We start from the raw sequence: 26,007 nt of genomic DNA on the forward strand, positions 1-26,007 counted from the left end.
ATCTATATTTTTGTACTCTACCTCTGACATTCATCTGGATTTACTATAATACCCATTGTTTTCGCATTATTGAGTTACGTGCGAAACTCCAATTCTTTTGCAACTTCCTAATTAATTTATGTTCACGTTTTTTTTTTCCTGTAAAATAGAGAATTCTCATCAAATATTGCGGAAATATTTATGGAACTACGGTTCTTGAGATATGGCTAATCGAAGTCATGTTTAGGTCAAATTAACTTTTATATAACATGCAACGAATTCAACTCAACTATCTATAAAGATAAATCAATCCCTTTAATAGATAGTATATATTAAATTTAAGTTACGTTCACATTCACTCCCACCTATGTACATGTTATTATATTAGAGCTCTAATATTTAATATTTTCTTGAAGCTTTTTATAGATAAATTTTTTTTATAATTTTAAAATACCACGTCAGTCACACGACTCAAAATATTTATGTGTACTTATAAAAGATTATTACGACACGAAATTTGAGAAGAGAGAGACATTCAATCGACAGGCAAATACCGTGAGGATATTTCAGTAATTACGGGATGAAAGTACTTTAAATGATCTGCAGAATGCAACAAGCCTTCCCAAGCCTCGAGTCAAATCTGTGTAAAAAGGCTAGCTGGTAGCTGCAGCATTTTTGATGCGACAGGACGATTGAAAACGAGGACATGATTAGATTCGAAGACACGGTATCGGTGACGATGAGTGTAGTTTTCAGAAAGAGCGCGTACGTGTTTCGACAATTTGCATGCTTGTTCGTCGACCTTATTTCAGTTCTCACGTCAGCTCTCCGATACTACGGCATGCTCCAGCGGCGCCGATCCACCGTGTTATACGGCAGCAGGTACCACGATTACTTCCCCACGTCATCATCAATGGCTGCTGTTCGACATGATCGATAGATCATCGTTTTAATTAATCATCAACTTCATTTTTTGACGTGATTGATGATCAATTTTCTTGTTTTGTTCTCTGCCGGTCGATGATATGCTGCAGTAGGAATTAAATTCAATGCCATGATGATTGATTTAAGTTTAATAATTCCGCTTATTATTATATTATATGGTTTGTATAATAAGATGGATATTTCAAATTTGTCTAGGTAATTTGCCTTCTTTTAAATGTAAAAGTGCAGTTGTTGCATATATATTTTTTAATTAAAGGTAGGATCATGCATGCACATGATTCTTAACCATCTTGATTAAATTCACATACTAGTTGATGATTTGGATTAGTATTTTTGTACTTTATTTATTTATTTATATTACACTGTAGTGACCTTACAATTAAGAGTCACAGAAACTAATTAAATCTACACAATTAAAGAATGAAACTAAATCTGCTAGTAACCCAGTGTAATAATATAATTAAAATTTTTATCTTGATCCACAAGTACTAATTGGCATGGCTGGTGTAAAGAAATGAAAGAAGAGAAAGCAAGAGGAGCGGAGAGAAAAGGAGGAGAGAAGAAAGAAATTAAAAAAAAAAAAGAATAAGAGATAAATTTCATATCAAACTAAATAATGAAATTAGAAATTAGGTCTCTTTTTCTTCGTTTCTTCTAACCAATTATTAACTAAATATTTAGAAGCTGTGTAATCACTTATGACTAGTGAAGCTTAAGATATGACTTGTTGATTCAGCAGAATTAGAAGGCATTCATTAAACTATTGTATGTTAGATTATATGAATTCACTGGACGAGTTTCTTTTTACTTGAAAGAATTCTTCGTTATTGTTTAATTGCATGGATTGGATTGTGATAATCTGTTCTCGAATAAAAGCCAAGAATCCCGTGACTTGATTCAACATGGAGAGTGGAATCACATCATTTAGAGACCTCCAGAACCTTTCAAATGGTATATGTATATGTCATGCGTATTGTGATGAATTGGACGTCTTGATGATTCCTTCTGCAGCTGGGAAAAATCATGCCGAAAAAAAAATAGTTTTATTTTTTTATTTTTTTATTTCTGCAGATAAACAATTTATGCTATTAAGAAGTCACATTAAATTTACTTGTTCTCGACTCTACATGTATTATTGTAATCTTTTTTCATCATCTCGTTATTTAACAAATCATTACTGAGAAACTTCCCAAGTCTAATACAAATACATCTTTATGGAAATGAGTTCATCGTTTAAGGCGTAAAATTTTAAGTTAATATCAGATATTGAAGTAAATTAAAATAGTCTAATTGAGTAGTTTAATAATAGCCGTGGAAGGAGTTAATGTTGACAATAAAAAAAAAAACTCTATCTTAATTTTAATTTATATACCCCATCTAGAATTACAATCTTCAATATACCCTTTAAAGTCATGAAAATATCAATTTACTCCCATTTTCTTTCAAAATATATGAAGCGATTTGATATATATATATATTTTTAATCTTTTGAACTAAAAGTGGTGGTCGGTGGGAGATAAATTGAAGATTACCATTCTGGTGGGAGTAAACAATAAACACTAACTTACCCTTAATTAAAAGATGAAAAATATCGAGAGAATGAGAATGGTCAAACTCATCTAGATCAACATGATATATGTATATATGACAAAGTCATTGACAAGCGTAAATAGCATGTGCCAGCGCATACGATGGACGATCTATCGTTTGATTTTGAGAATATTTGACATGCCTTTTATATTACAAAAGTGTAGACGACATGATATATATAAATTTTACATGTTGATGATGCATAATCTATTAAGTTGAATTCCACATAATTTTTTGTAAGATTAAGAGATTGTTTGTTTTTTAAAATTTAATAGAATAATAAACCATTTATACACACATACACATGTACATATGCATACATACATACATATTTGTTTTCTTTGACACTGAAAATAAGTTGTTCGTATATTTGGATAGAATTAAGGAAAAATCTTTAACTTGAAAACTAATGCTTAAGTATAAATATCCACAATGTTTGGACTCTCATTCAGCACATTCTAAATTTGGTTAATAATGTAAAAATTGTACATGTTATATTTAATACATGTTATTTTAAATATTTATTCTTTTTCATAATACTAATATATATGGATAGATAGAATTTTTATAAAACTAAAATTAGAAAACTAAAACGCCATTAGTTAAACCAAAAGAAAATCAAAGGTAGTCCATGTGTCTTAAAATACTATTTTTCTTAAAAACAAAACTTGTACGTTGTAGAAAATGAAAAACAAAAAACACTGTTAACAATGGTTTGCTATTAATTGGTCAATTTGTCAAGATGTCCATTGTGAAATTTTACTTTAAATATTACAAATCGTTTATATTTCTCAACAACTTTACGTCCAATACTTTAAATTTTAATCGACAAATAGGTTGTAGATGATAGGGACGTTTGTCATATTATACTTAAATGACATGTCTTTAATGTGACTAATGAAAAAATGACATAACAACCGTTGTATTTACATAAATGACAACCATAAACAGTTTGCATTAGCGCATCCTACAGATGATCTATTGTTTGTATTTTGATTGAAAACGACATGTATGTTAATTTGTAAATGTGTAGACGACATGATGTTATTTAATTTTACTAGATAGTGACATGTCAACTATTAAGTTGAATTGCACATAATTTTAATAAAAATAAGAGATCTTTATTTTTTTAATAATTTAATAAAATAATAAACTATTTCAATTGTTCATATATTTTTACACTTTTGTTTTCTTTAACACTAAAAATAAGTTATTCGTATATTTAGGTAAAGTTATAGAAAAATATTTAACTTGAAAATAATGCTTAAGTATGAATATATACTATGTTATACACACACAGACACACACTCTTTGTACTCTATATAGGAAGATAATTAATCTTTTTCCCTCTTATTAGGTACGTTCTAAATTTGGTTTAATAATGTAAAAATTGAACTTATTTATGTAGTACATTTTATTTGAAATATTTATTTTTTTATAATATTAATATATGTGGAAAGAGCGACCATTTAAAATATTAAAATTAGAAAATTGAAAAACTATTAACTAAACCAAAGGAAAATCAAAGATAGCACATTTGTTCCGAAATGATTTTTTTTTCTTTTTTAAAACTAAAAAACTCGTACCCTGAGATAAATTAAAAATTAAAAATATTATTAGCCGTGCTTTTCTATTTTTTTATTTTTAAAAATAGTCATTATAAAATTTTACCTTAGACATTATAAGTTGTCTATTTTTCAACGATATTACATATAATATTTTAAATTTTAATCGGCATATAGGTCCTAAACGAAAAAGGTCGTTTGTGATTTTATTTATAAACGGCGCGTGATTCTTGTAATTTCCATATCCAGTTTAATTTGGTGATTCTTAAAAGTAAAATGTTAGTTGCTACAATTGAAAGCCTTAAGACACGTACGTGCTTTCCATCAGATTCAGCTAGCATTGCACAGAATGTTACAAATTCGCAATATATATTTTCACATTGATTGGATATGTCCAAGCATATAACTTGTGCATGCATGTCACGTATGAAGAAAGCCACCAATGAGACTATTGCCTTGGGAAAGTAATGCTTGTAAACTAGTGATTCCACGAGTCAAGTATCGTGGCTTGTTAACCACTTGGGCTTAGCCCAAGTGGCTAGAGCCCCTCCCTCACAAATGTGAGGGAAGGGGTTCGAGCCTCCGCAGTTGCATTGTAGGGGTTTAATTTAAATATTCTTCCTTGGAGCCCTTGAGCTCGAGTGAAGACAATCTTTCTCCCAGGATGGGAGTTTGACATCCCTCGAATATTTGAGAGGGTTAAAAATCTGAGCAGTGTCATATCAGCATTCATATCAATAGGACTTAGTATAAATATATGATTGTACATATCAATTATACTCTCATGTAATATGAGTTGTAATTTGAATTGTAATTTGAGCAATAATCTCATGTAATAATAAAAAAAAAGTATCGTGGCTTGTTTTCAAGTATTAAACTTGTAACAGTTGCAATCTTTCAATCACTTATTGCTTCGCTTGTACTACATCTTGAAATCATTGTGAAGAATTCTGAAACTAAACAGATTTTATGATGCCGAATTAAGGGAGTAATTTACCGTTTAAGCCATTCGTAAGTTAATACGAGATAGGTATCAGAACATAAGTCCTATTTGGAATTAAGATGTTATAACTTTTAAGATATAATTCTTATATAAAAAAAATTATTATTGTAAAATAAAAATTAATGGTATGTTGTAAGTATAAATTTTAAATAATAATTTTTGACAAAATTATTAAAAATATACTAAAATATTTATTATACAAGCGAAAAATCGTATCAACATATCTTTCAAATTACAGCAGCTGACATTTACTAAATTTTTTAGTACTGTAACTTTTAAATTACAACTGATCAATTTCAATATTAAATGCACCCATAGTTTTCAACTTTCTAATCAATTGAAACTGTTGAAACAATGTCTATTGAAACAAGCCGAATAGTGCACCACACACACACACTCACACAAATGAGTAAAAATTTCCTCAACCAATTCATACGCAAACACCGGTTAATAACAGCTCAAAATTAAACTCGATCATACAACCAATGAACCAAACACTGACCTCCTCTGGTAACATTTTAATATTAATGCCAAAGGCAAAATAAACTATTAGAATGACGGCAAAAAAATATAGATTCATGTTCTGAGACCCCGTATCCCAACAATGGATTCAATTAACAATAAAAACTGATAGTAGGAGTACTCTATAGACTATATTAAACTAATTATTGACATTCATATAATCACATTTTCGGTCAGTAATATCCCAGTCATCCTGCAAAAGTTCCTACAGGCAAATGCAAATCCAATTTTGTTAACAAATTAATTACTTCTTGAAAAAACTTTGCCGCATTTCACTATCTGCAGCCAATTATTTCCATCCCAGTGTTTTCAACAAATTGTGTGACAAACTGAAAATAAAAAGTACTTTGAGTAAAAACAAGACAGCAAATTCACCGTACGAACTTTCTCGCCAAAATATGAATTATGTGATGCATGTTTGACTAATTTACCTTCTTTCCTCATGATTCCCTTTGGGAAAATTATGCTCTAGATATTATAGTTTATTGACGTGAGCAAAGATAATTCTATGAAGAGGATAATAAATAAGAGAATCGCTTTATAGATTAAAAATTTCAAGTGTTAATGGCTTAGGAAAGGAATGAGTTAAATGAGAGGGACGTTATCGTTGCCAATAACTACACAGATTTACTTTATTTTTCTTTTAAACAATAAAAATTATGCTTCTTTTTTCATTATAGTTGAAATAAAGATGAGTACGATCGATCCTACATTTATGAAAGGATTTGTCTGACATAGTAATCCTTTTCAAGACAAATGAACCAAGTGATTATAGATTAGAGTTCATAAAATTAATAAACTAAATGATTGGAGATTAGAAAGCTGTAGCCTTTTGGCTTTGAATCCGGCAGTCGAGATTCAGGCTCCAAAGAACTCTTGAAAACACACAAAGGATTTAATTAAAAGGATTACATGTTATATTCATTCATATGGCTACCAGCACAAAATATTTTTGTATATAGTTTTGTTCGATCCGATAGATTTTCTTAGGAAGGCTTGCCAGAAGTTTGAGAGCTGAAAAATCCCCTCATGGTCAGGTAGCTTGACCACATCATTTTACGCAAACTTTTAAGGAAAGCGAGTTTGCCCATTTTATTAACTTCCGAATATACGCTTTCATGTGCTAATCTCATAGTGCTCTCTTTCCATCCCAATATTCTCAACCAAATGTAGAAGAAATATAGAGTTCAACAAGGGAGGAGGAAAAGAGAATGATCGGACGCTAATTCAAGAGACATAATGTTCCAAAGCTAATTTAAGTGAAATCCAAGAGAGTTTGACAGCGAGAGACAACGAGTTGTTGACTCATCGCTTTTTAGTATCATGGCAGCAAATTATTCAAGCAGTGGCCTATATGTATTAATACTTCACTCACAACAGACATTAACTAATACAGTTTTCATTTAGACTAAGTTGCGAATGATCGGATACACTTTTTCATCCACACGTGGGAGGCTTCACATCTTCGACAGTGAGTAGTCCATAACATCTACAAGGTAATCTGAAACCAAAAAGACACGTGATATATTCACATTGTACAGTAAATGATACACGCAACAAAATGGGTATAAAAGACCTACCAGCATCTTCTTTTGTGAAGCAAAGAGGAGGAGTAATTCTGAAAACGTTTCCATAGAATCCACCTTTGCCGACCAATACTCCCATTTCTACAACAAAAGAGGTCTCGTTGTAGCGAGAAGCTTAAAGCAATATCACTAGATCAATACTGAGAGAAGAATAAAGCACATACCTTTCATTTTGTCCATTATATACAGAGTTTCAGTTTTAGCAGGTGTTTTCAATTGGCGATCAGTGACAAATTCAACTCCAAGCAAAAATCCCCTTCCCCTCACATCTCCAATTACTGCAGAGACCAAACACAATCAGCAGCCATAAAGTAAAATAGATGCAAATTTGCAATGTACAAGAGAATGCTGAATGCAGGAAAGTATTAAGGGTGACAAACAAAACATACTTCCATATTTATCCTTGAGTGCAGTTAGTTTTTCTTTCAAATAGGATCCGACAACATGTGCATTATTCTGAAGCTTATCTTTCTGGATCACTTTCAAAACAGCGTGCCCTGCAGCTGTACATACAGGATTCCCACCAAAGGTGTTGAAGTAATTGCGGCGAGTCAAGACCTCTGCAATCTCTGGAGTAGTTACTACTGCACCAAGGGGGATGCCATTTCCAATGCCCTGATCATACCATAAAGGAGAATAATTCAATGCATAAGAAACAGATTCTAGTAGCACGGTAAGACAGAACGGCATAGTGCTTAATAATGGTTAATGGATAATCTGTGTATATTACAATTTCAACTTTGAGCCAAAATCTAAAAATTACAAACATAACTTAGGTGATATGATGGTTTTTGCAAGGGAGAGTGAAGTTTCCGGGGCACATTCAGACAAAAAGATAAGAGAAACCAACCTTTGCCATTGTCACAATGTCAGGAACAACACCATGGGCCTCAAATCCCCAGAAATGGCTCCCTGTTCGGGCAAATCCAGCCTGAACCTCATCAGCTATACAAAGGCCTCCCGCTTTCTTAATGCTTTTATAAACCGCAGGCAGGTAACCTGGGGCCAACTCTATAATGCCACCCACTCCCTGTCAAAAGTGAAAACATCTTACCCTGTAAGAATGCATAGCTATATTTTCCTAATTCTAATCAACAATTTATATGTTGATTACCTGAATAGATTCAGAAAGGAAACCAGCAACATGCCCAGAAGTTCCAAAGTCAATGAGATCTTGAACATCTTTAGCATACATTTCGCCATCTGCACCAAACACTCCTCTGTATGGGTCGGGGTTCAAGGCATGATGAACGCCAGTCTGTTGTCCAAACCAGAGATGAGAATAGCAGGTGATCACGTCTCATGTTAATGACGATCACATTAAAATGTACAAAGAGCTATGACCACTACATAATCGTATTTTAGTTACAGATGTATTTATAGAAAAAATTTCTACCAGGTTATACATGTCCTATATAAACAAACTTCCATAACAAAGCTAAATTTTGCCTATTTTCTTATGAGTGTGCACCATGGTTGATTGATACATAAGAACAAACACATGATACGCCTTTCTTCAAAAAGTTGCTCTTACTTCACTTGTTTCACTATTTTGTTCCTAGAATGCTCAATTGTGGTTGCCCTGATTAAAATATGTGGGCCTTGTCTGTAGCCAAGGATGGGCTGTGATATGTCCTTCTTATCGCAATGTGAACACAAATCGGTGATAACTGACAAGAAAAAGTAAAGGCAGAAGATTTTTCTGTTTATGATAAGATATCATGCATGCATCATTATGATTTATTAGCATTATTATCTAATATTTTAGGCTTCAAAATTAGGCAAGTTGAGTCTAGTGGCCAAACTGATGAACCTAGTTTGGTAAATTTCAATAATCGTAGACCAAAGCTAATAGCAAGGATCCAAAAAATTGCAAGGATCCCTAATAATTCACCAGCAGCAAGACATTCCCATTAAAGCAAGGCAATGGGTCATAATCATCTACCTAACATACTATTTTAATCCTCATCCAATTCAATAATGATTATCCGTAAAAGTTAAGCGCCCAAGATTTCGGACTTTTACAGGCAAAGACTAGTTATTGAATTTTAGTTATTTTTGTAAGGTACCTGAACAACGTTAAATTTCCAGTTGGACTGAGCAGTGGCGCCCATAGTTCCAGCTGCGTTTCCATGATAGGCGTTTCTCAGTGATATTATATCATTGCATCCAGTATATAATCTTGCCATCATTATCGCCAACTCATTCGCTTCCGTTCCCGAATTTGTAAAGAAAACCACCTACATAAACACAATAAATCAAGAATTCTAAATTTCTAGAATTTTCATGTGCTGAGTGATGCCTATCATTTTCAAAATTTCAAGAACCACTTTTGAAATTCCTTAGAAGCGAATTTTTTTTTTTTTTAAACTCTAGAACAATGAAATATATGATCAGATAATTAACAAAATTTTATATTTTTACAGCTCTTGATGCTTGCAGAAGTAACTTAGTTAAGTAAGCTTATGTAAGCGCAAGGATAAACCATTAACTGCGGGCACACATCGGTGGGACCACATAGCTTCACTGTGGGACACGTGTCTGTGAAATTAGCGGTAATCTTTAACGTGCAGGTAAGATGACAAAAAAACAAAAAAAAACGAAAATAAAAGAAAAAAAATCATAGAAGAGACGTGAACATTTGATCAGCGATGAGAGAGAGAGAGAGAGAGAGAGAGAGAGACGGACCTTAAGATTGCCAGGCATTTTGGAGGCTAACGCCTCGGCGAAATCAGCGATTGCATGGTTGAGATAAAGCACAGTGGAGTGTTGTATGCGCTTGATTTGGTTGACGATTGAGTCGACCACATAAGGATGGCAGTGTCCGCAACAGACCGTAGCAATCCCTCCGAAGGCGTCCAGGTATCTACGGCCGTTTTCGTCGAACAAATACTGCATCTTCCCATCCACCACGTTCAGCTGCCACAACTCACGCACACACACACACAAGAACGCAGATGCTTCAGATCTAACGGCGTCAAATTTAACGCAATCGTCCGTTAATATATCATTAAATAATTACTAATCATAATCCAATTAAAACGTTAAACTCATGCTTTTAATATTAAAAAACAAAAAGGACAATTATTAATCAAGATTACGTGGACTCACGGGTTTGCTGTACAAGTGGAACAATGAAGGGCTGAGAAAAGTCTTGCGTTTGGCGAGGATCTCATCGGCGGACGGACCGTCGTAGGGAGGGGGAGAATAATCGAACGGGGGCATTCTCGGGAGAAAAGTTTCATGTTCGTTCAGAGATGATTCTTCCTTCTGTGCTAGCTGAGAGAAGAAGCAGCGCTGCGGCAGACGGAGAGAATTTGTTTCCGATAAAACCCTTCGGGCTGCGAATCTCTGCATTTTCTCTGCCAGTAAAAGATTCCGAAAATGCGGGAGTCAGTATTATGCGTCTTGTTGTTTATGCGGGTTTAGTTATGGTGCGAGCTGGAGACGCTGAGATGGGGGAATTCTTTTAAATAGGCGGGGGAGTCAATGACGTGCCGCATCGCATGTGCTTAATTGGTTTGTTGGCATACGTGTTGTTGAGATTACGACAAAATATAATTATCTTCTAAAATTACAGAAAATTTATTTCCAATGATATTTTAGAAAATTACTTATTTGAGATTGTGTAATCTATTTTTTTCCTAGTCGGGGGTAAAAGTTTGCAAGAAAATCATTTAAATGCCACCAATTATTCAAATCCTAATAAAATTTAAAGAGCATAAAATGGTTATGAAATAGTTCTATTTACGCATATTAAGAAAATAATAGGAAAAAAAAAAGATAGTGCTCTTTTAACACTCAAGGCTTTTCAATATATTTCATGATGCAGCACTATTTGACAATTATATTTTTTAATAAAATTATTTAATTGTGACTGATTTGCATGAAGTAATCTATTTTTTTTTTTTCCTTTTGCTGTCCAAAAAATTAGAAACTTATCATTGAGGTGTGCTAAGATTTAAAAGGAAAGTAATGCAAATGCTACCTTTTACGAAAAATTAAAAAAATATTTATAATTTGAAATAATGTGATTTAATGATTTGTGAGCTGTAACAAAATCTCTACTTAGGTGTAAATATAAGGCATTTATTTTCGCTTAATTTTCTTTTAATTCACGGATAATTAGTGCATTTTAGTGAGACACACGTTACAAAATAATAAATACACGAAAAATGATTGCTTAGAATCTGATTCGAGGACCCTATCTTTGACTGAAATGTCTGTGTTTAAATTACTGTTACTGGATGCGCAAGCGACACGAATTTCACGTGCAAACTGTGATTCAATGTTTGCAGGAACACACCTAATGGTCGTGTTTTCTAATTTCACCTTTTTATAAGACGATTCGGCACGCACCAAGGTAGAAAATTAAACTAATTAAAAAAAAAAAGACAATTAGGTGCGTTTTCTATTTTTTTTTTCTTTTTATAAAAAGATTCGGCACGCACCAAGGTCAGTAGAAAAAGAAAATTAGTATAAAAAAAAAAGAAAGAAAAAGACGCCTCCGCCCTCGTGGATGGTTTCAATTTAAAGTTTGAGTCATCGTCAAATTATTTTGTCCAAGGCAAAGTGGCCATCGGTTGATTGCAGTTTTTTTTTGGTTATTGGACTGAGAGCAAATAATATAAATTTTGTTCATTTTCACAAACGCCCTTTTGTACTTGTGCATATATTTTTACTGGCTATTTCACAGCTATGCACTATTGTTGTTGTATGTAATCAAATTTACATGTTAAAACATACCAATAAGATGAATCTCATCATGCTCTCTCTCTCTCTCTCTCTCTCTCTCTCTCTCTCTCTCATGCTGCAATTTAACAATCTTTCTGTCATTTAAACTAAGGTTTTATTTTGTAATATGGAGTTGATGAGGTGTTAAAGCTGCAACCACTATACCATAGAATTAGTTTATGTTTAGAAGTTAGAATTAAGTATAAGATTGTACTAAATTTTGGGACAAAATATTAATCCCATGTTTGCATGTTCATTTTGGATTAGACTAATGGACTAAGGGTGTGTTTGGGAGCGAAGTGCTGTAGTTTTTAAGCCGCGGCTACTGTGGAGTAAAAGGTATAGCTGCGGAATAGAAGTTGGGAAAAAAATTTTACTAAACTACCAAAATTCAGCTACAAGTGTTACCAAACATATTAGTAGCTGGACTTTGGCAGCCCAACTATCTCACCACACTCCCAAATGGATTCTCAATTCAAATTCTAATCTTAAATTCATTGGACTAGTCATTCTAATTTTCATGTGGGTTTAGTTAGGATTGGATAATAAGAAACAAAAATGTTTGTCTATTTATGATATCTTTTATAATTTATTACACTATTTTAATGTATAACTTAAAAGTATTTATTTATTTATTGTTATTAATTAAGTAATTTATATTTTATTATTAATGATTTAATTAAAATTTATTAATTAATTTATTACTTGAATAGTTTTATTTATTTTATTTACTGAAATAATATATCTCATATGAAATAACCTATAATTTAAATATTTTACATTTATTTACTATAATTATGACTACCCAGTAACTAATTGAAATGTATATATAATTTTCTTATTAGTTTTGTTTTTAATTAATTATAATATTTATTATTAAAAATATCTATAAATAGTTGATATTTAAATTCAAATATTAACTTAAATATTACATAACTTCATTTAAATTCAATTTAACATATTCCAATCCGATATTTTACCAAACATACGTCAACAACATATGTAATCTAATTCAGTACAATCCAATCCTACATGACAAACATAGCCTTAAATTTTTAGTAGTGAAATCAAAGTTGATAATGTTAATTAAATATGACTCAAAGATAATAATTGAAAAAATAATGGACTTGTTACTTCGCCAACACAATCATACGATAAAGTCACCCTAACTTCTAAATGCCCTGCTGGATAATAATTATAGGGTAGCTTAAAATATTTCCCAGAAGACATAATTCCGATAATATTGCATAACTTTTTTCCTTCTCTTTTGGGCAATACTGGTTCTAACACTTGTAAGCAAATGGTAGTTCGGGCTATCAATATTACAAAAGGTTTAACCTAATTGCAAAGAGATAGATCAATGGGTCTTTAGTCCAATGGAAAAACACTCGCTCATACAACGTGCGTGAGTATCCTTCGAATATTAGAAAGGATTAAATCTAAGTAATATTATGTAAAATTTAATGTAAATTAATTCAAGTAATAGTCTGATTATAAATATTAATAATAATTTCATATAATATAAATTGTAACATGAACAATAATCTCTTATAATTCAAAAAATTGCTAAGAGACATAAATTCCTTAGTGCTAGTAATGTAAGCTTGCACCACATATTTGCTCATTTGTTGGTGTCACCTCTCCCTAAAAGCTAAATTATTATGCCGAAAAAACAACCCTGATGGCCTATCAACAATTGCTCAATTTCCTTGTCAAATTACTGGAGTGGAAACCTACAAAAATGGCACCAAAATTAGATAGTGCGTACATTATCCATTCGGATTAAATTTTGACACATCCAATGCAATCATGCTCTTGAGCGTTCCAAAAAAGTTTATCAAAAGTTTGGAGAATGAACCTGGCATAAAATATTGGATCTATGCTTCATCTAAATGAATCTAACCATCTTGTTAGAGTTATTAAACTCTGTTTTAGTGCTGGCTACACAACAGCAATTAAATTGTTCAAGAACTATAATAATCAAATGAAAAGTGACCCTGATCGAGGATGTAGACATTGTTTAGTGTATTGATAGCAATAACCCAATTAAATAAGTTATAAAAATCGCAACTCAAACTGTCACAAACTATGCTTGCTGCTATGATTTTCACATTCCTTGGTCTCTATCATGCGCTCGTAACTCTCTATAATAGTTGATGAATATTTGTGGCAGCCCATGTGAAGGACAAGCTTCCAATAATATGCAACAATAATTTAATCAAATAAGAGTTGCAAACTCTTTACAAAAGCAACAAGCTAAGATAAAGATTGACAGAACAATAATGGAGTAATTAATCAAGTATGGACGAGAAGGGTGAGCAAATTGATGGATTAGATAATCTATTCAAGCAATTAATAATAATTTTGATGATGCTGTGTATGCGTACACCAACCACACAATAATTGTACTGTAGTGAGAGAGTATCTTATCTAGCTCTACTGATACGATTCATACGTGACATTATTAGGACTTTCATAGATTATCTTGGTGCCTAACTTGTCAAGAAAGGCAAAGATAATCATGATTATCAAGCTGTAGGCATCTACTAGCTAAATAAATAGCTAACCATCAAAATGAGCTTCCATCGGAGACATCAGTGACATTAATACAGTTTTGTTAAGAAGAACAGGATCTATTCTTCCATTGGATGAAATAATATGATGAGCAACCAATGTGATAAATTCTCATAGGACCCGAAATTTCTAGTTACAAATCATAAATACAATTCACTAAATAACAATATGAAGGCTAAACTTTGTTGATGCTGTACATTCAAATAAATGAAATTCTATACCTGTGTTGACGCTAGATGATTTTTCAGTATTGTCTAAAGGTTAGATTTAGGCGGCCAGGACGAAGCATAGTGTTTTCTAGTAGAGCTCCAGGAGCTGAGTTGGGGTTGATGGATGACACTCCATGAAATACATGTCTAGACTCCCCACCAAATATTAGTACATCTCCTGATTCTAGTAGTACTTTCTCTGCCTTGTTCGCATCCCTCTCATCTCCATAAAGGAATTCTGCTGAGTCGCCTACACTGAAGGATACAACAGGTAACCCCTTCTTGAGACTGTATCTGCTTTCGTCACGGTCCTACATACGAAGAAGTCAAAATGATAAGAAAAAATTATCTTGAGTTTAAACACCATTCATTAAATATTGGAAGCAGGGAGACTTGTGCTCACAGTAGTCCGAACTCTGTAAACATTTGTATTACATCTTCTTAAAGTGGTTCAGAAGTCAAAAACAAATTGCACTATTGCAGATAGAGCCGTAGAGGAACATAATATGGTTAGCTACAGACCTGGTGAAGACCAAGTCGCCCACTGGTATTGTAGAAGTTAACAATGCATATGTCTGGAGACAATGCAGGAAGTATGTCTTCCACGTTGCTTACTTTGGAATCCATTTTGATAAGCGCATGTGCTTCAGACATTGATCTTTGAACCAACTGCTTAAATTCACAAGGAATAACAGACGGCTCACAACCGTCAACCTGCCGCTTTTTGCCATATTTTCTTGTCTGAGGATCCCAATCAAGCCCCAGGCACATCATGCGCAAACGAAGTTTTGCTCCATCATTGTATCCAGGTTGATAAAACCCACCAGGGCCATTGCCGAGTTCTTGACAAGTTCTCACTATTAGAATCTGTAACATCCAATTGGGACAAAGATTTAACACATAACAAGAAGCAAATATAAAAAAAAAAAAAAAAAAAAATCACAGAACTAAATGCAAAACTTTTGGCGCACAAACAAAGTGCTAAAATTAGCACACACAGTAAAAAATAGGACTATTAAAGGGCAATGGTATCTAGCATTAGAAATGTACACTGTTAGTTTGTTGCATTCAATAGCAATAATAGTGTCAATGATAAAACAATATTTATATAATTTGGTTGATTTTCAAAATTGAAAGATCGAACCAATAACATACTAACAGAGTTGAGTTACTGGATACAATGAAATTCAATTCAATACATTATCAAAACTGTACAAGGTCTCATTGAGGGTAAAGCACCAAGATTCACCTGTTCACGAATTGTAAGGTAATGTTTCAGAAGAACCATTCCAGGCCTCAGAATTCCTTCCCTAGTCCAATCCACAATCTGTCTGCACTCATTTTCTTTTTCCATTCTGAAATTTCTCCTCCTCGACAAGCAGATATCAAATGGTCCATCATTGTGCAAACGATGAGAAGAATCCCACTTCTTGGCATCTGACTCATGTTTGAAGTAGTTTCGCTTAGATGGCGATGCATTAGCATGTGCATGCTTCATCTCCTTGTTCCATAAAGGAGCAGAAGGAGAAGAGTCGTCATGCTGGCTCACATAATTTGAAGGAGGTGAGTCCTCAAGCTGCGTTGAAACAATAATGTCTGTCTTTTGCCCTGGTCCCAAATCAATCCTTGTTTTCATCTTATCGATGTGTCCACCCTTAGAACTAGAAACAAGATTCACATCCAGAGGGGGAAAATCCTCATTGGAAAAGGAAGGGGAAGCAGATTGGTGCACTTTCCACTTCGACATCCGACTTCTATTACGGCCATTTTTACCTCTACTGCTGTAAAATTCATTGCCAGATAGTCCATTACCATCCACATGCTGCTAAAAAGCATTGACAGGAAATTATTCATTCAAACTGAACCACAGCTAGAATCTAAGCAGAATCATAATAGTTACACACTACAATAGTAGTCCTATATTATAACAGTTAGTTAGTAGATTAAAAACGACGACGTATAAATGCCAAACAAACCCTAAATGTGGGAAAAAAAAACTGGAAGAACTGGATAGAAAGAAAAACACACAGAATCAGAAAGCAAACGAGCTGACGCGTTGCTGCCACTTGGGGTGGTTTCCACTTTTCCGTTTTGGCCGGTGCTCATAACTGCCAGAGAAAGAAACCGAAGATGATTATGGCGGGAAACACGCTTGGCCAATATCAATGATAAGCGGCAGAGATTGGCTTCAGTTGTACCGTGCAAGAACATTTTTATGTGATTAAAATGGTTTACGGTTAACTAGATAATTGATAGGGTTTCGGTTACGAGGAAGAGTTAAGTGAACGCTCGTTCGTCAAGCTATGGTTACTGCATTGAATTTGAAGCTCGTCGTTTCAGCTCAGCGAGGCCTGGGGAAGCCGAAGGGACAGACAATGATGAAGTGATTGAATTAAAACGACACCGCCTTTTGAAGTCAAAGGTCGGAGACTTTATTCATTTCAGATTTTGGACCATCCTTAGGCCCAGCTGATTTTATTTTTCGATTGTTGGGCTTCTTACCTTAACGGCTCAGCGTTAAACACCAATCTTATTTATTTATTTATGTATTTTGGAGAAAATAGGATGAAAAAAGTGATAGAAGATCTTTAAAAAAAAAAACTCAAAGGTGAGACTGATATAGTAAAGCTCCAATTTCAAAACCTATCTCTATATCATGAAAGAGAAATAATTTATGAACTTTGTATTTCTCTCCCAATTAACACAATAATACAGTGAATGAGCTTTCGGTTGTGGGCACTATAAAATTGTTTATGTAAAAGGTGAGCTGTGTGATTCAACACCAAATCTTTGATTTGTTTTCAAAATTTCATGTCAATCGATTATTTCTACAGATGGTTTGAGAAGATAAATGACTAAACACTTTTGTTGTCAATGCCAACTGTGGTGCATTATTATCATTTATCACGGTTGGTCAAGTTTAAACCTCCCAATTAAATTGAATTTAATTTTGTAACATGGTATTGTCGAGACCGATGTAGCCGAACGTGCCCTACATTTCTTTCGGTTTAGCCCATTTCCATTATTGGGTCTAGGACCATAACGAAGGCGTGGCCTAGAATAAATTAAAATTAAAAAAAAAAAGAAATTATCACTGCACCACTTTTTTTTTTGTCTTATCTTTATCCAACTATTAAAAAATTCTAACATGCTCTTTGTACCACTTTTTTTTTTAATTTGTATCAATTAATCATTTTTTAACTAACACCGTTAAATAATTTAAATGAAATGATAATTTTACCCCTAAATAAATTAAAAGACTATTTTATTTTACAAAAATTTTAAAAAATAAGAAAATTATAATTATAAAAATACCCCTAAATTTAATAAAAAATAAATCCCAAACAAAGGTGCTCAGTTGATTTTTATTTAATTTAGATTTTGCAAAATTTTAATAATTATTTTTATTAAAAATTTTAATTTTGCAAAATTTTAATAAAAATAACTGAATTTATTTATTAAAAATTATAATTTTGTAAAATTTTATTAAAATAACTGAATTTATTTATTAAAAAAATAAATCCCAAAATTTTAATAATTTAGGAGATTTTTATTAAATCCTAAAATTTCAGCTGATTTTTATTTAATTTAGATTTTGTAAAATTTTAATAATTATTTTTATTAAAAAATTATAATTTTGCAAAATTTTAATAAAAATGACTAAATTTATTTATAAAAAATTATAATTTTGAAAAATTTTATTGAAATAACTGAATTTATTTATTAAAAATAAATCCCAAAATTTTAATAATTTAGGGGATTTTTATTAAATCCCAAAATTTTGTAATTATTTTTATAATTATAATTTTTATTTAGATTTTTATTAAAAATAAAAATTTTAATTTTGGGATTTATTTTTTATTAAACTTAGGGGTATTTTATAATTATAATTTTCTTATTTTTCATAGTTTTTGTAAAATAAAATGGTATTTTAATTTATTTAGGGATAAAATTATCATTTCATTTAAATTATTTAACAGTGTTAGTTAAAAAATAGTTAGTTGATACAAATAAAAAAAAATGGTGCAGAGAATATGTTAGAATTTTTTAATAGTTGGATGAATATAAGATAAAAAAGAGGTGGTGCAGTAATAATTTAAAAAAAACAATTGAAAATGGTAGCTCATGTGCTGACGTGGCATATAATGCGTCAGCAAAGGGTAAAGCACTGTCAGCAATACCAAGAATTACACGTGTCTTATGAAAAGGATACACGTGGCAGACAAGGAGCAAAACATTCATAATCCCACTCAAAAGAACGCCTGCTTGCTTGCTACCCACTCGCAAAAAGCAGCACTCAATTGATCCCAACAAAGAAGATGTTGGTGGGGGCCACAGGAAAATACAATCGATTACCACATACATGTGTGCTTGATAGTGTATACATCTTTTTCTTTGTAAATTTCATGAAAAATTTAAGGAAATATTTTCTTTTTTTATGTGAGCAAAAGTTTAATTTTAAATCTCTCATGTGATCTTAAAAAAAAACCATAAATAAATAATATCCACAAAATAAAATAAAAATTATCTAATTGAGATAGGTTCTAACACTAAATTTAACCAATCGTAATTAAATATATCAAAATATTATTCTAAAGAATTGTTTACGCAATCAATTTAAAGACGATTGATCATTAAAATATTGAGTTTATTTCTTATAACAAAAAAAAAATAAAAAAAAAATCTTTTAAATAAAACATACTAGTCACTCACTACATTAGTAAATATTCTATCATAAATCACAACATTTTTAAAACTTAGACTTACAAATCGACATGTAATATTCATTAAATACTTTTTTAATGAATAATTTTTTTTTGCTCAAAAAAATTCATTAAAAAAATATTTTAAACATTTAACAAATATTTTCAAAAAAAGTTTAACAAAAGACATTTTACGTTAAAAAAATTAAAATCATCATCTTTTGCTGGTGGATAATTAAATTATTCCCATTTAAAGTGTAGTAGTGCACCACTAAAACACCATTCACATGGACAGGCTGTGTACACTGTAAAATAAGCTTATAGTACGTTACTTTTTTGTACTAATTCTAGTAAACAAAACAAAATTAACATGATAACAAGCATGAGTAACCCCACTACATGAATGGCATTTGTTGAGACAAAAATCAAAGCTCAAAGCCTTTTTGAGAGTTGGGGTGGGATTAGGAAAGTACTAAACAAAAAATATTCTACATTTCTGTAACACTCATGTCAAACTTTTCCTCCACTTTCCTTCCATCAATTACAGTCAGAAAAACCTAATGACACCCAAAAACAAACCCAATTTTCAGAAACAACCAAGTTTTGTACCAAACTATTTGTTTGGTTTTGTCGTTTTTGTTATGTTCTCAAATGGGTTTTGCAATTCGGATATCCAAAAGGGATATAAGCTAACGCTTGCTGTTCCTGCTGAGTATAGTCTTGGGTTCATTGGGAGAGCTTTTTTGATTGAGACTGGCCAAATTGCACCAAATTTTAGAGCTGCAGTGAGTATTGAAGCTGTTAATGGGAAATTTTCATGTTCGTTGGAAGTGCTTCTTGGAGACGTTAAGGTTTGGAATTCAGGGCATTATTCAAGATTCTATGTGTCAGAAAAATGTGTTCTTGAATTGACCAAAGATGGAGATTTACAGCTAAAGGGTCCAAATGATCGAGTCGGGTGGCTGTCAGGAACTTCTCGACAAGGTGTCGAGGTAATAAAAAAGGAAAAAAAAAAAGGAACAAGATTAACTCATTTTAGGTGCTAATAAGCTGTATAAATGATTAAATATGTGTCTCTTTTTGTGCAGAGATTGCAGATACTGAGAACGGGCAATTTAGTTCTCGTCGACGTCGTGAACAGAGTTAAGTGGCAGAGTTTCAATTTCCCGACGGATGTAATGCTTTGGGGACAGAGGCTGAATGTTGCCACTCGCTTGACTTCGTTCCCCGGAAACTCAACTGAATTTTACTCATTTGAAATTCAACGTTACAGGATTGCTCTGTTTCTTCACTCTGGTAAGTTGAATTATTCTTACTGGGAATTTAAGCCTTCAAAGAACCGTAACATCTCTTTCATTGCATTGGGTTCAAATGGGCTAGGTCTGTTCAATGATAAAGGCAAGAAAATTGCTCAAATTTATTCACAAAGATTGCAACCCTTGAGGTTCTTATCGTTGGGGAACAGAACAGGCAATTTGGCGTTGTATCATTACTCAGCTAACGACAGAAATTTTCAGGCATCATTTCAAGCAATTAACAAAACATGTGACCTTCCATTGGGCTGTAAGCCTTGTGAAATATGTACATTCACTAATTCTTGTTCATGTATTGGACTATTAACAAAGAAAGAAAAAGATAAATCTGATTGCGGCTGCGGCGAAATTGCCGTAGGGCTTTGTGGGAGAAACCGGGTGGAGATGCTTGAATTAGAGGGTGTTGGGAGTGTGCTTAGAGATGGTCCCAAAATGGTTAATGTGAGCAAGGAAGAATGTGCAAGCATGTGCATAAGTGACTGTAAATGTGTGGGTGTGCTCTATTCTTCAGCTGAATTAGAGTGCTTTGTTTATGGAGTGGTAATGGGCGTTAAGCAAGTTGAAAAGAGGAGTGGGTTGATTTATATGGTGAAGGTTGCAAAGGGGACACAGAGAGGTCGCGGCAAGAGAAATTTGAAAAAATGGGTTTTGATTTTGGTGGGAGTTGTTGATGGTTTGATTATTGTGCTTGTTTTTGGTGGCCTTGCTTATTATTTGATACGAAGGAGAAGAAAGAAGTCATTGGCTTGTGACAATAGCAGCTGACAGCAAGTGAATTTTGTTGAGTTTTGGTTTTGCAGATTCGGAAACAAATAGTAATTCTTTTTTTCTTTTTCTTTTTTTAAACTTGTCCATAGTGACAATATACCCCATAGTTTTTGGTTGGTTTTACAGGCTCATGTTCAAAGAAAAAGAGTTGTGCATGCAATTCAAATACTCGCAAGACTGAATGGTTATGTTCTAAAAATTTTTTAGTTCAAGCCATGACTCGAACTTTAAATAAACTTAATCTGAGCAGGCAGCATTCAGTCAAATGAAAATAAAGATGATTGAGCTCAGATGCACAATGTTTCGCCCAAGCGGCGATAACGAAAATTGAAACGTGCAATGTTCAATTCTTGCGCAAGCTTCGTCGTACGGCCAATTAAAAGCCCATTCAATATACACTACTGATGTTTGATTAAACTTTTCTGCGATGTGGGACACGCCAACTCATTTGTTTTATGTTTTTGCAGGACTCTTAAAAACCCTTGAAACAACAGGACTCAAAGTGAAAGTGGGAAGAAAAATTATAATTACATTAGTCTACTAAGTACTACTACTAGTAATTCTCAGAACTCAGAAGCAGGAACCAAAGAAACAAAGTAAAAAATTTGCCAGAAATATCATTCAATCACAGAGTTAGAGTCAATTCTTTTCGGCTCTTCAGTAATTGCTGGCGTTTAATCGTCAAAAGCATCAGCAGTAAAGAATAAACACAACTCTTTGTTTTATTTGTTTTCTTGGTGCTTGGGGATATAAAATCATACGAAAATTTGTCCCTGAATCAGAATTTTTAATAATTTTGAAGGTTATGTGTATGTCTATATATATATAAATGTTTCAATCGGGATATTTAAATTGCGGGAATGTCCGGAAAATACATAAACCGTGCGGTTTAAACACTTAAAGTTGTAAGCCTTTAAAATTCTACAGTTTTAAAGATTTTCTGAATTTTTTCAGTACTTTAAGACTCCAGACCAGAAAACTATATATATATATATATATATATATTAATTTATTTATCAAAAAGGGAAAAATGTATTTTCTATGCTGAGACTTAGTTGAGCGGGATGGCAATGGGCCTCTGACAGTTAGCTTTCTCGCTTCACATGGAACAAGTGAACCCTTTGTTCTATGGGCTGCCGTTTCAATAAGAAGCCCGTTTTTTTTTCAATGTTTCTAAATCACACTGAGAAAGAAAGAAAATGAGTAGTGAGCTTCATTATTAGGTACAATGATTTGGGCAATATAGATTCAAAGAACGCAATAACAGAGTTTTGTATTTCTAATTAATGATCATACCGCTGTGATTTAATTATTAGGTTTGTGATGTTATATAAACGATCGACTTATTGAACCGAATAACAATTGGTTTAAAGATTGTATGATTGGTTAATTAAGAGATATATCACATAACATATCTCCTAAACCTTGCACAATTAAAACCCATCTATGAAGAAACATGCACTTGCAATTGGATTAGGTTACCTTCCTAACCTTTTAAAAAACCTCTAAAACATATATTTTTTTTTATTGGAAATGAATGAATAAGATTTAACTTTTTTATTTCTTTTATTTATCAACTACAAATCACTATTTAAATTTTTAACGACAAAAAAATCCTGATCTTTTACAATTTTCATGGGGATTATTGTACAATATATTGTTGACCATTATACCATGCACAAGAATAGGTAGTATTTGAAAAATTCACTTTTCTAATGAGTAATATCTTAAAAATAAGGGCCAAACTAAAGGACCGTAAACTACAATCTTTAATAAACCACATTGAATTGAAGTGTGTAATATTTTCGTATTTTAATTAAGTCCTTATTTTATTAAATGAGGGATCCCTCGTTCTAATCAGAAAGCTATATTCTTGAGGATCCTAACTCGGCTGCATGCATGCCAACTGGTGTTCCAATGTATGTATTGCAAATACTTCAAACGAAACAATGTTCCAATCGATAATGATTTTAATTTGTTCACAATTCGGTGCCCTGTCGTCTCACACACAGTATTTGATGTATCACACGAGCTAATTAATTCATTATTGTACATTGTATCATGATCTTGAAGATCAGCTGGCCAGCAGAAGTCATCGATCGATCTTTTCTGATTATAACTCAAAGAGCAAGAAATGACTCATTCTGCTATTTTGTGGGGGATTGAATTAATAGCTAAGTAGCTAGCTAGTAGCTGTCCTACGAATGAATAATATACGTGATCCTTGATAAAATTTTAGATCCTAGGGCTATGATCATTCAGTTTGGTTGTTTTTCAAACTCATGTATTGGATTTGATTTGCCGAGCATCCCACTTGTGAGGAAATCAGACATAGACATTTAATGGCAAAATCTGCTCTATGCATCGATCAATTTCTTTCTCTTCATGATGATACACATTAAACCGTACGCGTTTTCGATCAAATTGTTATCTTTCGAAGCCAAAACACAGCCCGTGAACTTTAATATTGTCACAAAGTCTCACGTCACAACAGATTTATGTTTGTTTGTTGTCATTCACTCATCAAAGACCCCACAAAATATGCCAAAAGGCTTTGATTATTGATAACCATTTATAGGCATACAATTGCTTGCGAAGGTATGTATACAATAAATTAACTGCTAAGATTTTTTTTAATACTAATTAATGTTGGGTCTATGCCGAAGAATTTCAAAAATTTTTTTTTTTTGGTTAAGTGATTTCTTTATTATGATATCAAAACCTAGATTTCATGTTCAAACTCTCACATGCACACTTTGTATATCAATTAACTTCATGATAGGGTTATTCGTATGTGAACTGTAAACTTCAATTAATGTATGTGGACAGATATAGAGCTGTCAAGAATTGTGAAGCTTGATTGAGACTTGAGAACACGGCTTTGCTCGTTTGATTGCAGCTAACTTTTATTTTTATTTTTAATGCTTTACTCGCTAGGTTGATGTGAGCCCTTACCCTACGCCACTTTCACAATGGAAAGTGACCTGCTTAAATTAACTCATCATATTTTGCAAATAGAGAGCTGCATCAAGGCCTTTGAAAACTTTTTCACTTTTCAAGTACTTCAAGATATATGTTTTCATCATCAAAACTTGAATGTTTTCTTTTATGATGTTTACCCAATGATCCATTCCAAAACCTAAAAGTTAAAAGTTCATTGATATGTATGTAGCTAATACGTGTAAGCGATATGCAACTCATGCCATAATTTAATTTAAATATTGCAGCTCTTTGGTGTGTGAAGAGTTAAAGAATATTACATCAACATATAAAACTTGATATGCAAACAAAGAGACTGTGGAGTTTGAATACGTCCCTTCACTGATCACGTGATATGAGTTATAATAGAGTAGGGAAAATGTCAAAACCCCCAGAACCCATCAAACTCCCGTGCCGTTAAAAAATAATTAAATGATACTGTGGAGTTTCGACTTTTTTTTTTTCAATCTTTTATTGTTTTACTCTGGATGTACTGATGTGCCGAACCCTAAATCAAATTATCAAATGATAGTTAGACCCATGAAAGTAAACATTTGATCGATCACACTAAGCTTCTCTCTGATGATCTAAGTCGACATGTCATTTAAGAGAACGTTGGTAGCTAGGGGTTAATTCTAATTGTTTCCGAACATCTGCATATGGTCGCTTATTCTATAGCATTGTCTCTCAATATATACCAGCGTCTCGAACTTCAAGGTACGGGAATCTCATTTGCCAGAAAAGCAGGTTCAGAAAATAAAAGGTTTTGTCACGAGACCCTTTTCCAAATTTGCACTATTTGTTCATTTGCTGCAATATCCGTATTGTCTGATTGGACATTCAATCATGCATTCTCTTCTCTTCACTCTTCTGTATTTTTTGATCAGGAAAAAAATGGCTTACAGATCAGCAATGCACCAACATTCTAACAATTTGCATCTCGTTATTTATTTTTTTATGCGACACACACAGTAAGGACAATTATGGTGCATCGAGTTTAATTAATTATTCTAAATCATACTCCCTTATTGCCTTGCAACATATGCCGTCAGCTACATATTATTAAACCAACTTTTCTCAGATCGTGGGAGAGGAGAACCATCAAATCGTAGAAGAATAATTGCCACAAACTCTCGCTTGTTGCAGTGGCTGACAAGTTGTCTCTTTTAATTTTTTGTCATAGAAGCATCTTAAGGTTCACGAATTTTCGGTAAAAGAATAGGAAGATTTACGCTTTCTTCCTATAATTTTCGTTTCTTATCAGATATTCTCTTGCAATTTTAATAATAGCTCGTTATTTTCACGATATCAAAATTTTAATGAAAAAATTATTATTTTGTCACTAGAAAGTTTTTTAGTTTTGACATTACCGGTGCGTTTGGGATTGAAATTGGGCAGTTGTAGCTTAAAAGCTACAGTACTAAAGTGTTTGGTAAACACTAACTGCTGTAATTTGGAAGCTATGTTTATATGATTTTTCACTTATATAATGAAAAATCTATTATATTTTAAATAATTTTATCAAAATTATTATTTA

At 32.6% G+C, this 26,007-nt stretch overlaps 3 protein-coding genes across 8 annotated transcripts; 1 reads left to right on the plus strand and 2 right to left on the minus strand.

Moving 5' to 3' along the window:
• Window positions 1-6,827: 6,827 nt before the first annotated feature.
• Window positions 6,828-10,649, minus strand: LOC102615236 (alanine--glyoxylate aminotransferase 2 homolog 3, mitochondrial). Its single transcript, XM_006481084.4, has 9 exons — window positions 10,302-10,649; window positions 9,879-10,109; window positions 9,260-9,430; window positions 8,305-8,448; window positions 8,041-8,220; window positions 7,580-7,805; window positions 7,355-7,468; window positions 7,185-7,271; window positions 6,828-7,105 (listed from the first exon to the last, which is right to left on the minus strand). Exons 1-9 carry the CDS (start codon window positions 10,545-10,547, stop codon window positions 7,062-7,064), a joined length of 1,443 nt encoding a protein of 480 aa, XP_006481147.1. The 5' UTR covers window positions 10,548-10,649; the 3' UTR covers window positions 6,828-7,061.
• Window positions 10,650-13,415: 2,766 nt separating this feature from the next.
• Window positions 13,416-17,128, minus strand: LOC102615514 (uncharacterized). Of its 5 annotated transcripts, XM_006481086.4 has the most exons (5): window positions 16,736-17,125; window positions 15,957-16,532; window positions 15,230-15,574; window positions 14,720-15,018; window positions 13,416-13,657 (listed from the first exon to the last, which is right to left on the minus strand). In XM_006481086.4, exons 1-4 carry the CDS (start codon window positions 16,916-16,918, stop codon window positions 14,743-14,745), a joined length of 1,380 nt encoding a protein of 459 aa, XP_006481149.1. In that variant the 5' UTR covers window positions 16,919-17,125; the 3' UTR covers window positions 13,416-13,657; window positions 14,720-14,742. The 5 variants fall into 5 exon arrangements, 4 of the variants coding, with proteins under 4 accessions (XP_006481149.1, XP_006481148.1, XP_006481151.1 ...); XM_006481085.4 differs by lacking the exon at window positions 13,416-13,657 and having other exon boundaries at window positions 14,240-15,018; window positions 16,736-17,124; XM_006481088.4 differs by lacking the exon at window positions 13,416-13,657 and having other exon boundaries at window positions 14,240-15,018; window positions 15,957-16,529; window positions 16,736-17,123.
• A 2,667-nt stretch (window positions 17,129-19,795) lies between these two features.
• On the plus strand, window positions 19,796-21,757 carry LOC102616402 (G-type lectin S-receptor-like serine/threonine-protein kinase At5g24080). Of its 2 annotated transcripts, XM_006481090.4 has the most exons (3): window positions 19,796-20,402; window positions 20,499-20,706; window positions 20,791-21,757. In XM_006481090.4, exons 1-3 carry the CDS (start codon window positions 19,971-19,973, stop codon window positions 21,486-21,488), a joined length of 1,338 nt encoding a protein of 445 aa, XP_006481153.1. In that variant the 5' UTR covers window positions 19,796-19,970; the 3' UTR covers window positions 21,489-21,757. The 2 variants fall into 2 exon arrangements, with proteins under 2 accessions (XP_006481153.1, XP_006481152.1); XM_006481089.4 differs by having other exon boundaries at window positions 20,499-21,756.
• The last annotated feature ends 4,250 nt before the right edge of the window (window positions 21,758-26,007 follow it).

This window comes from Citrus sinensis, chromosome 6 (genome assembly GCF_022201045.2).
Source record: "Citrus sinensis cultivar Valencia sweet orange chromosome 6, DVS_A1.0, whole genome shotgun sequence".
Taxonomy (NCBI): Eukaryota; Viridiplantae; Streptophyta; class Magnoliopsida; order Sapindales; family Rutaceae; genus Citrus; species Citrus sinensis.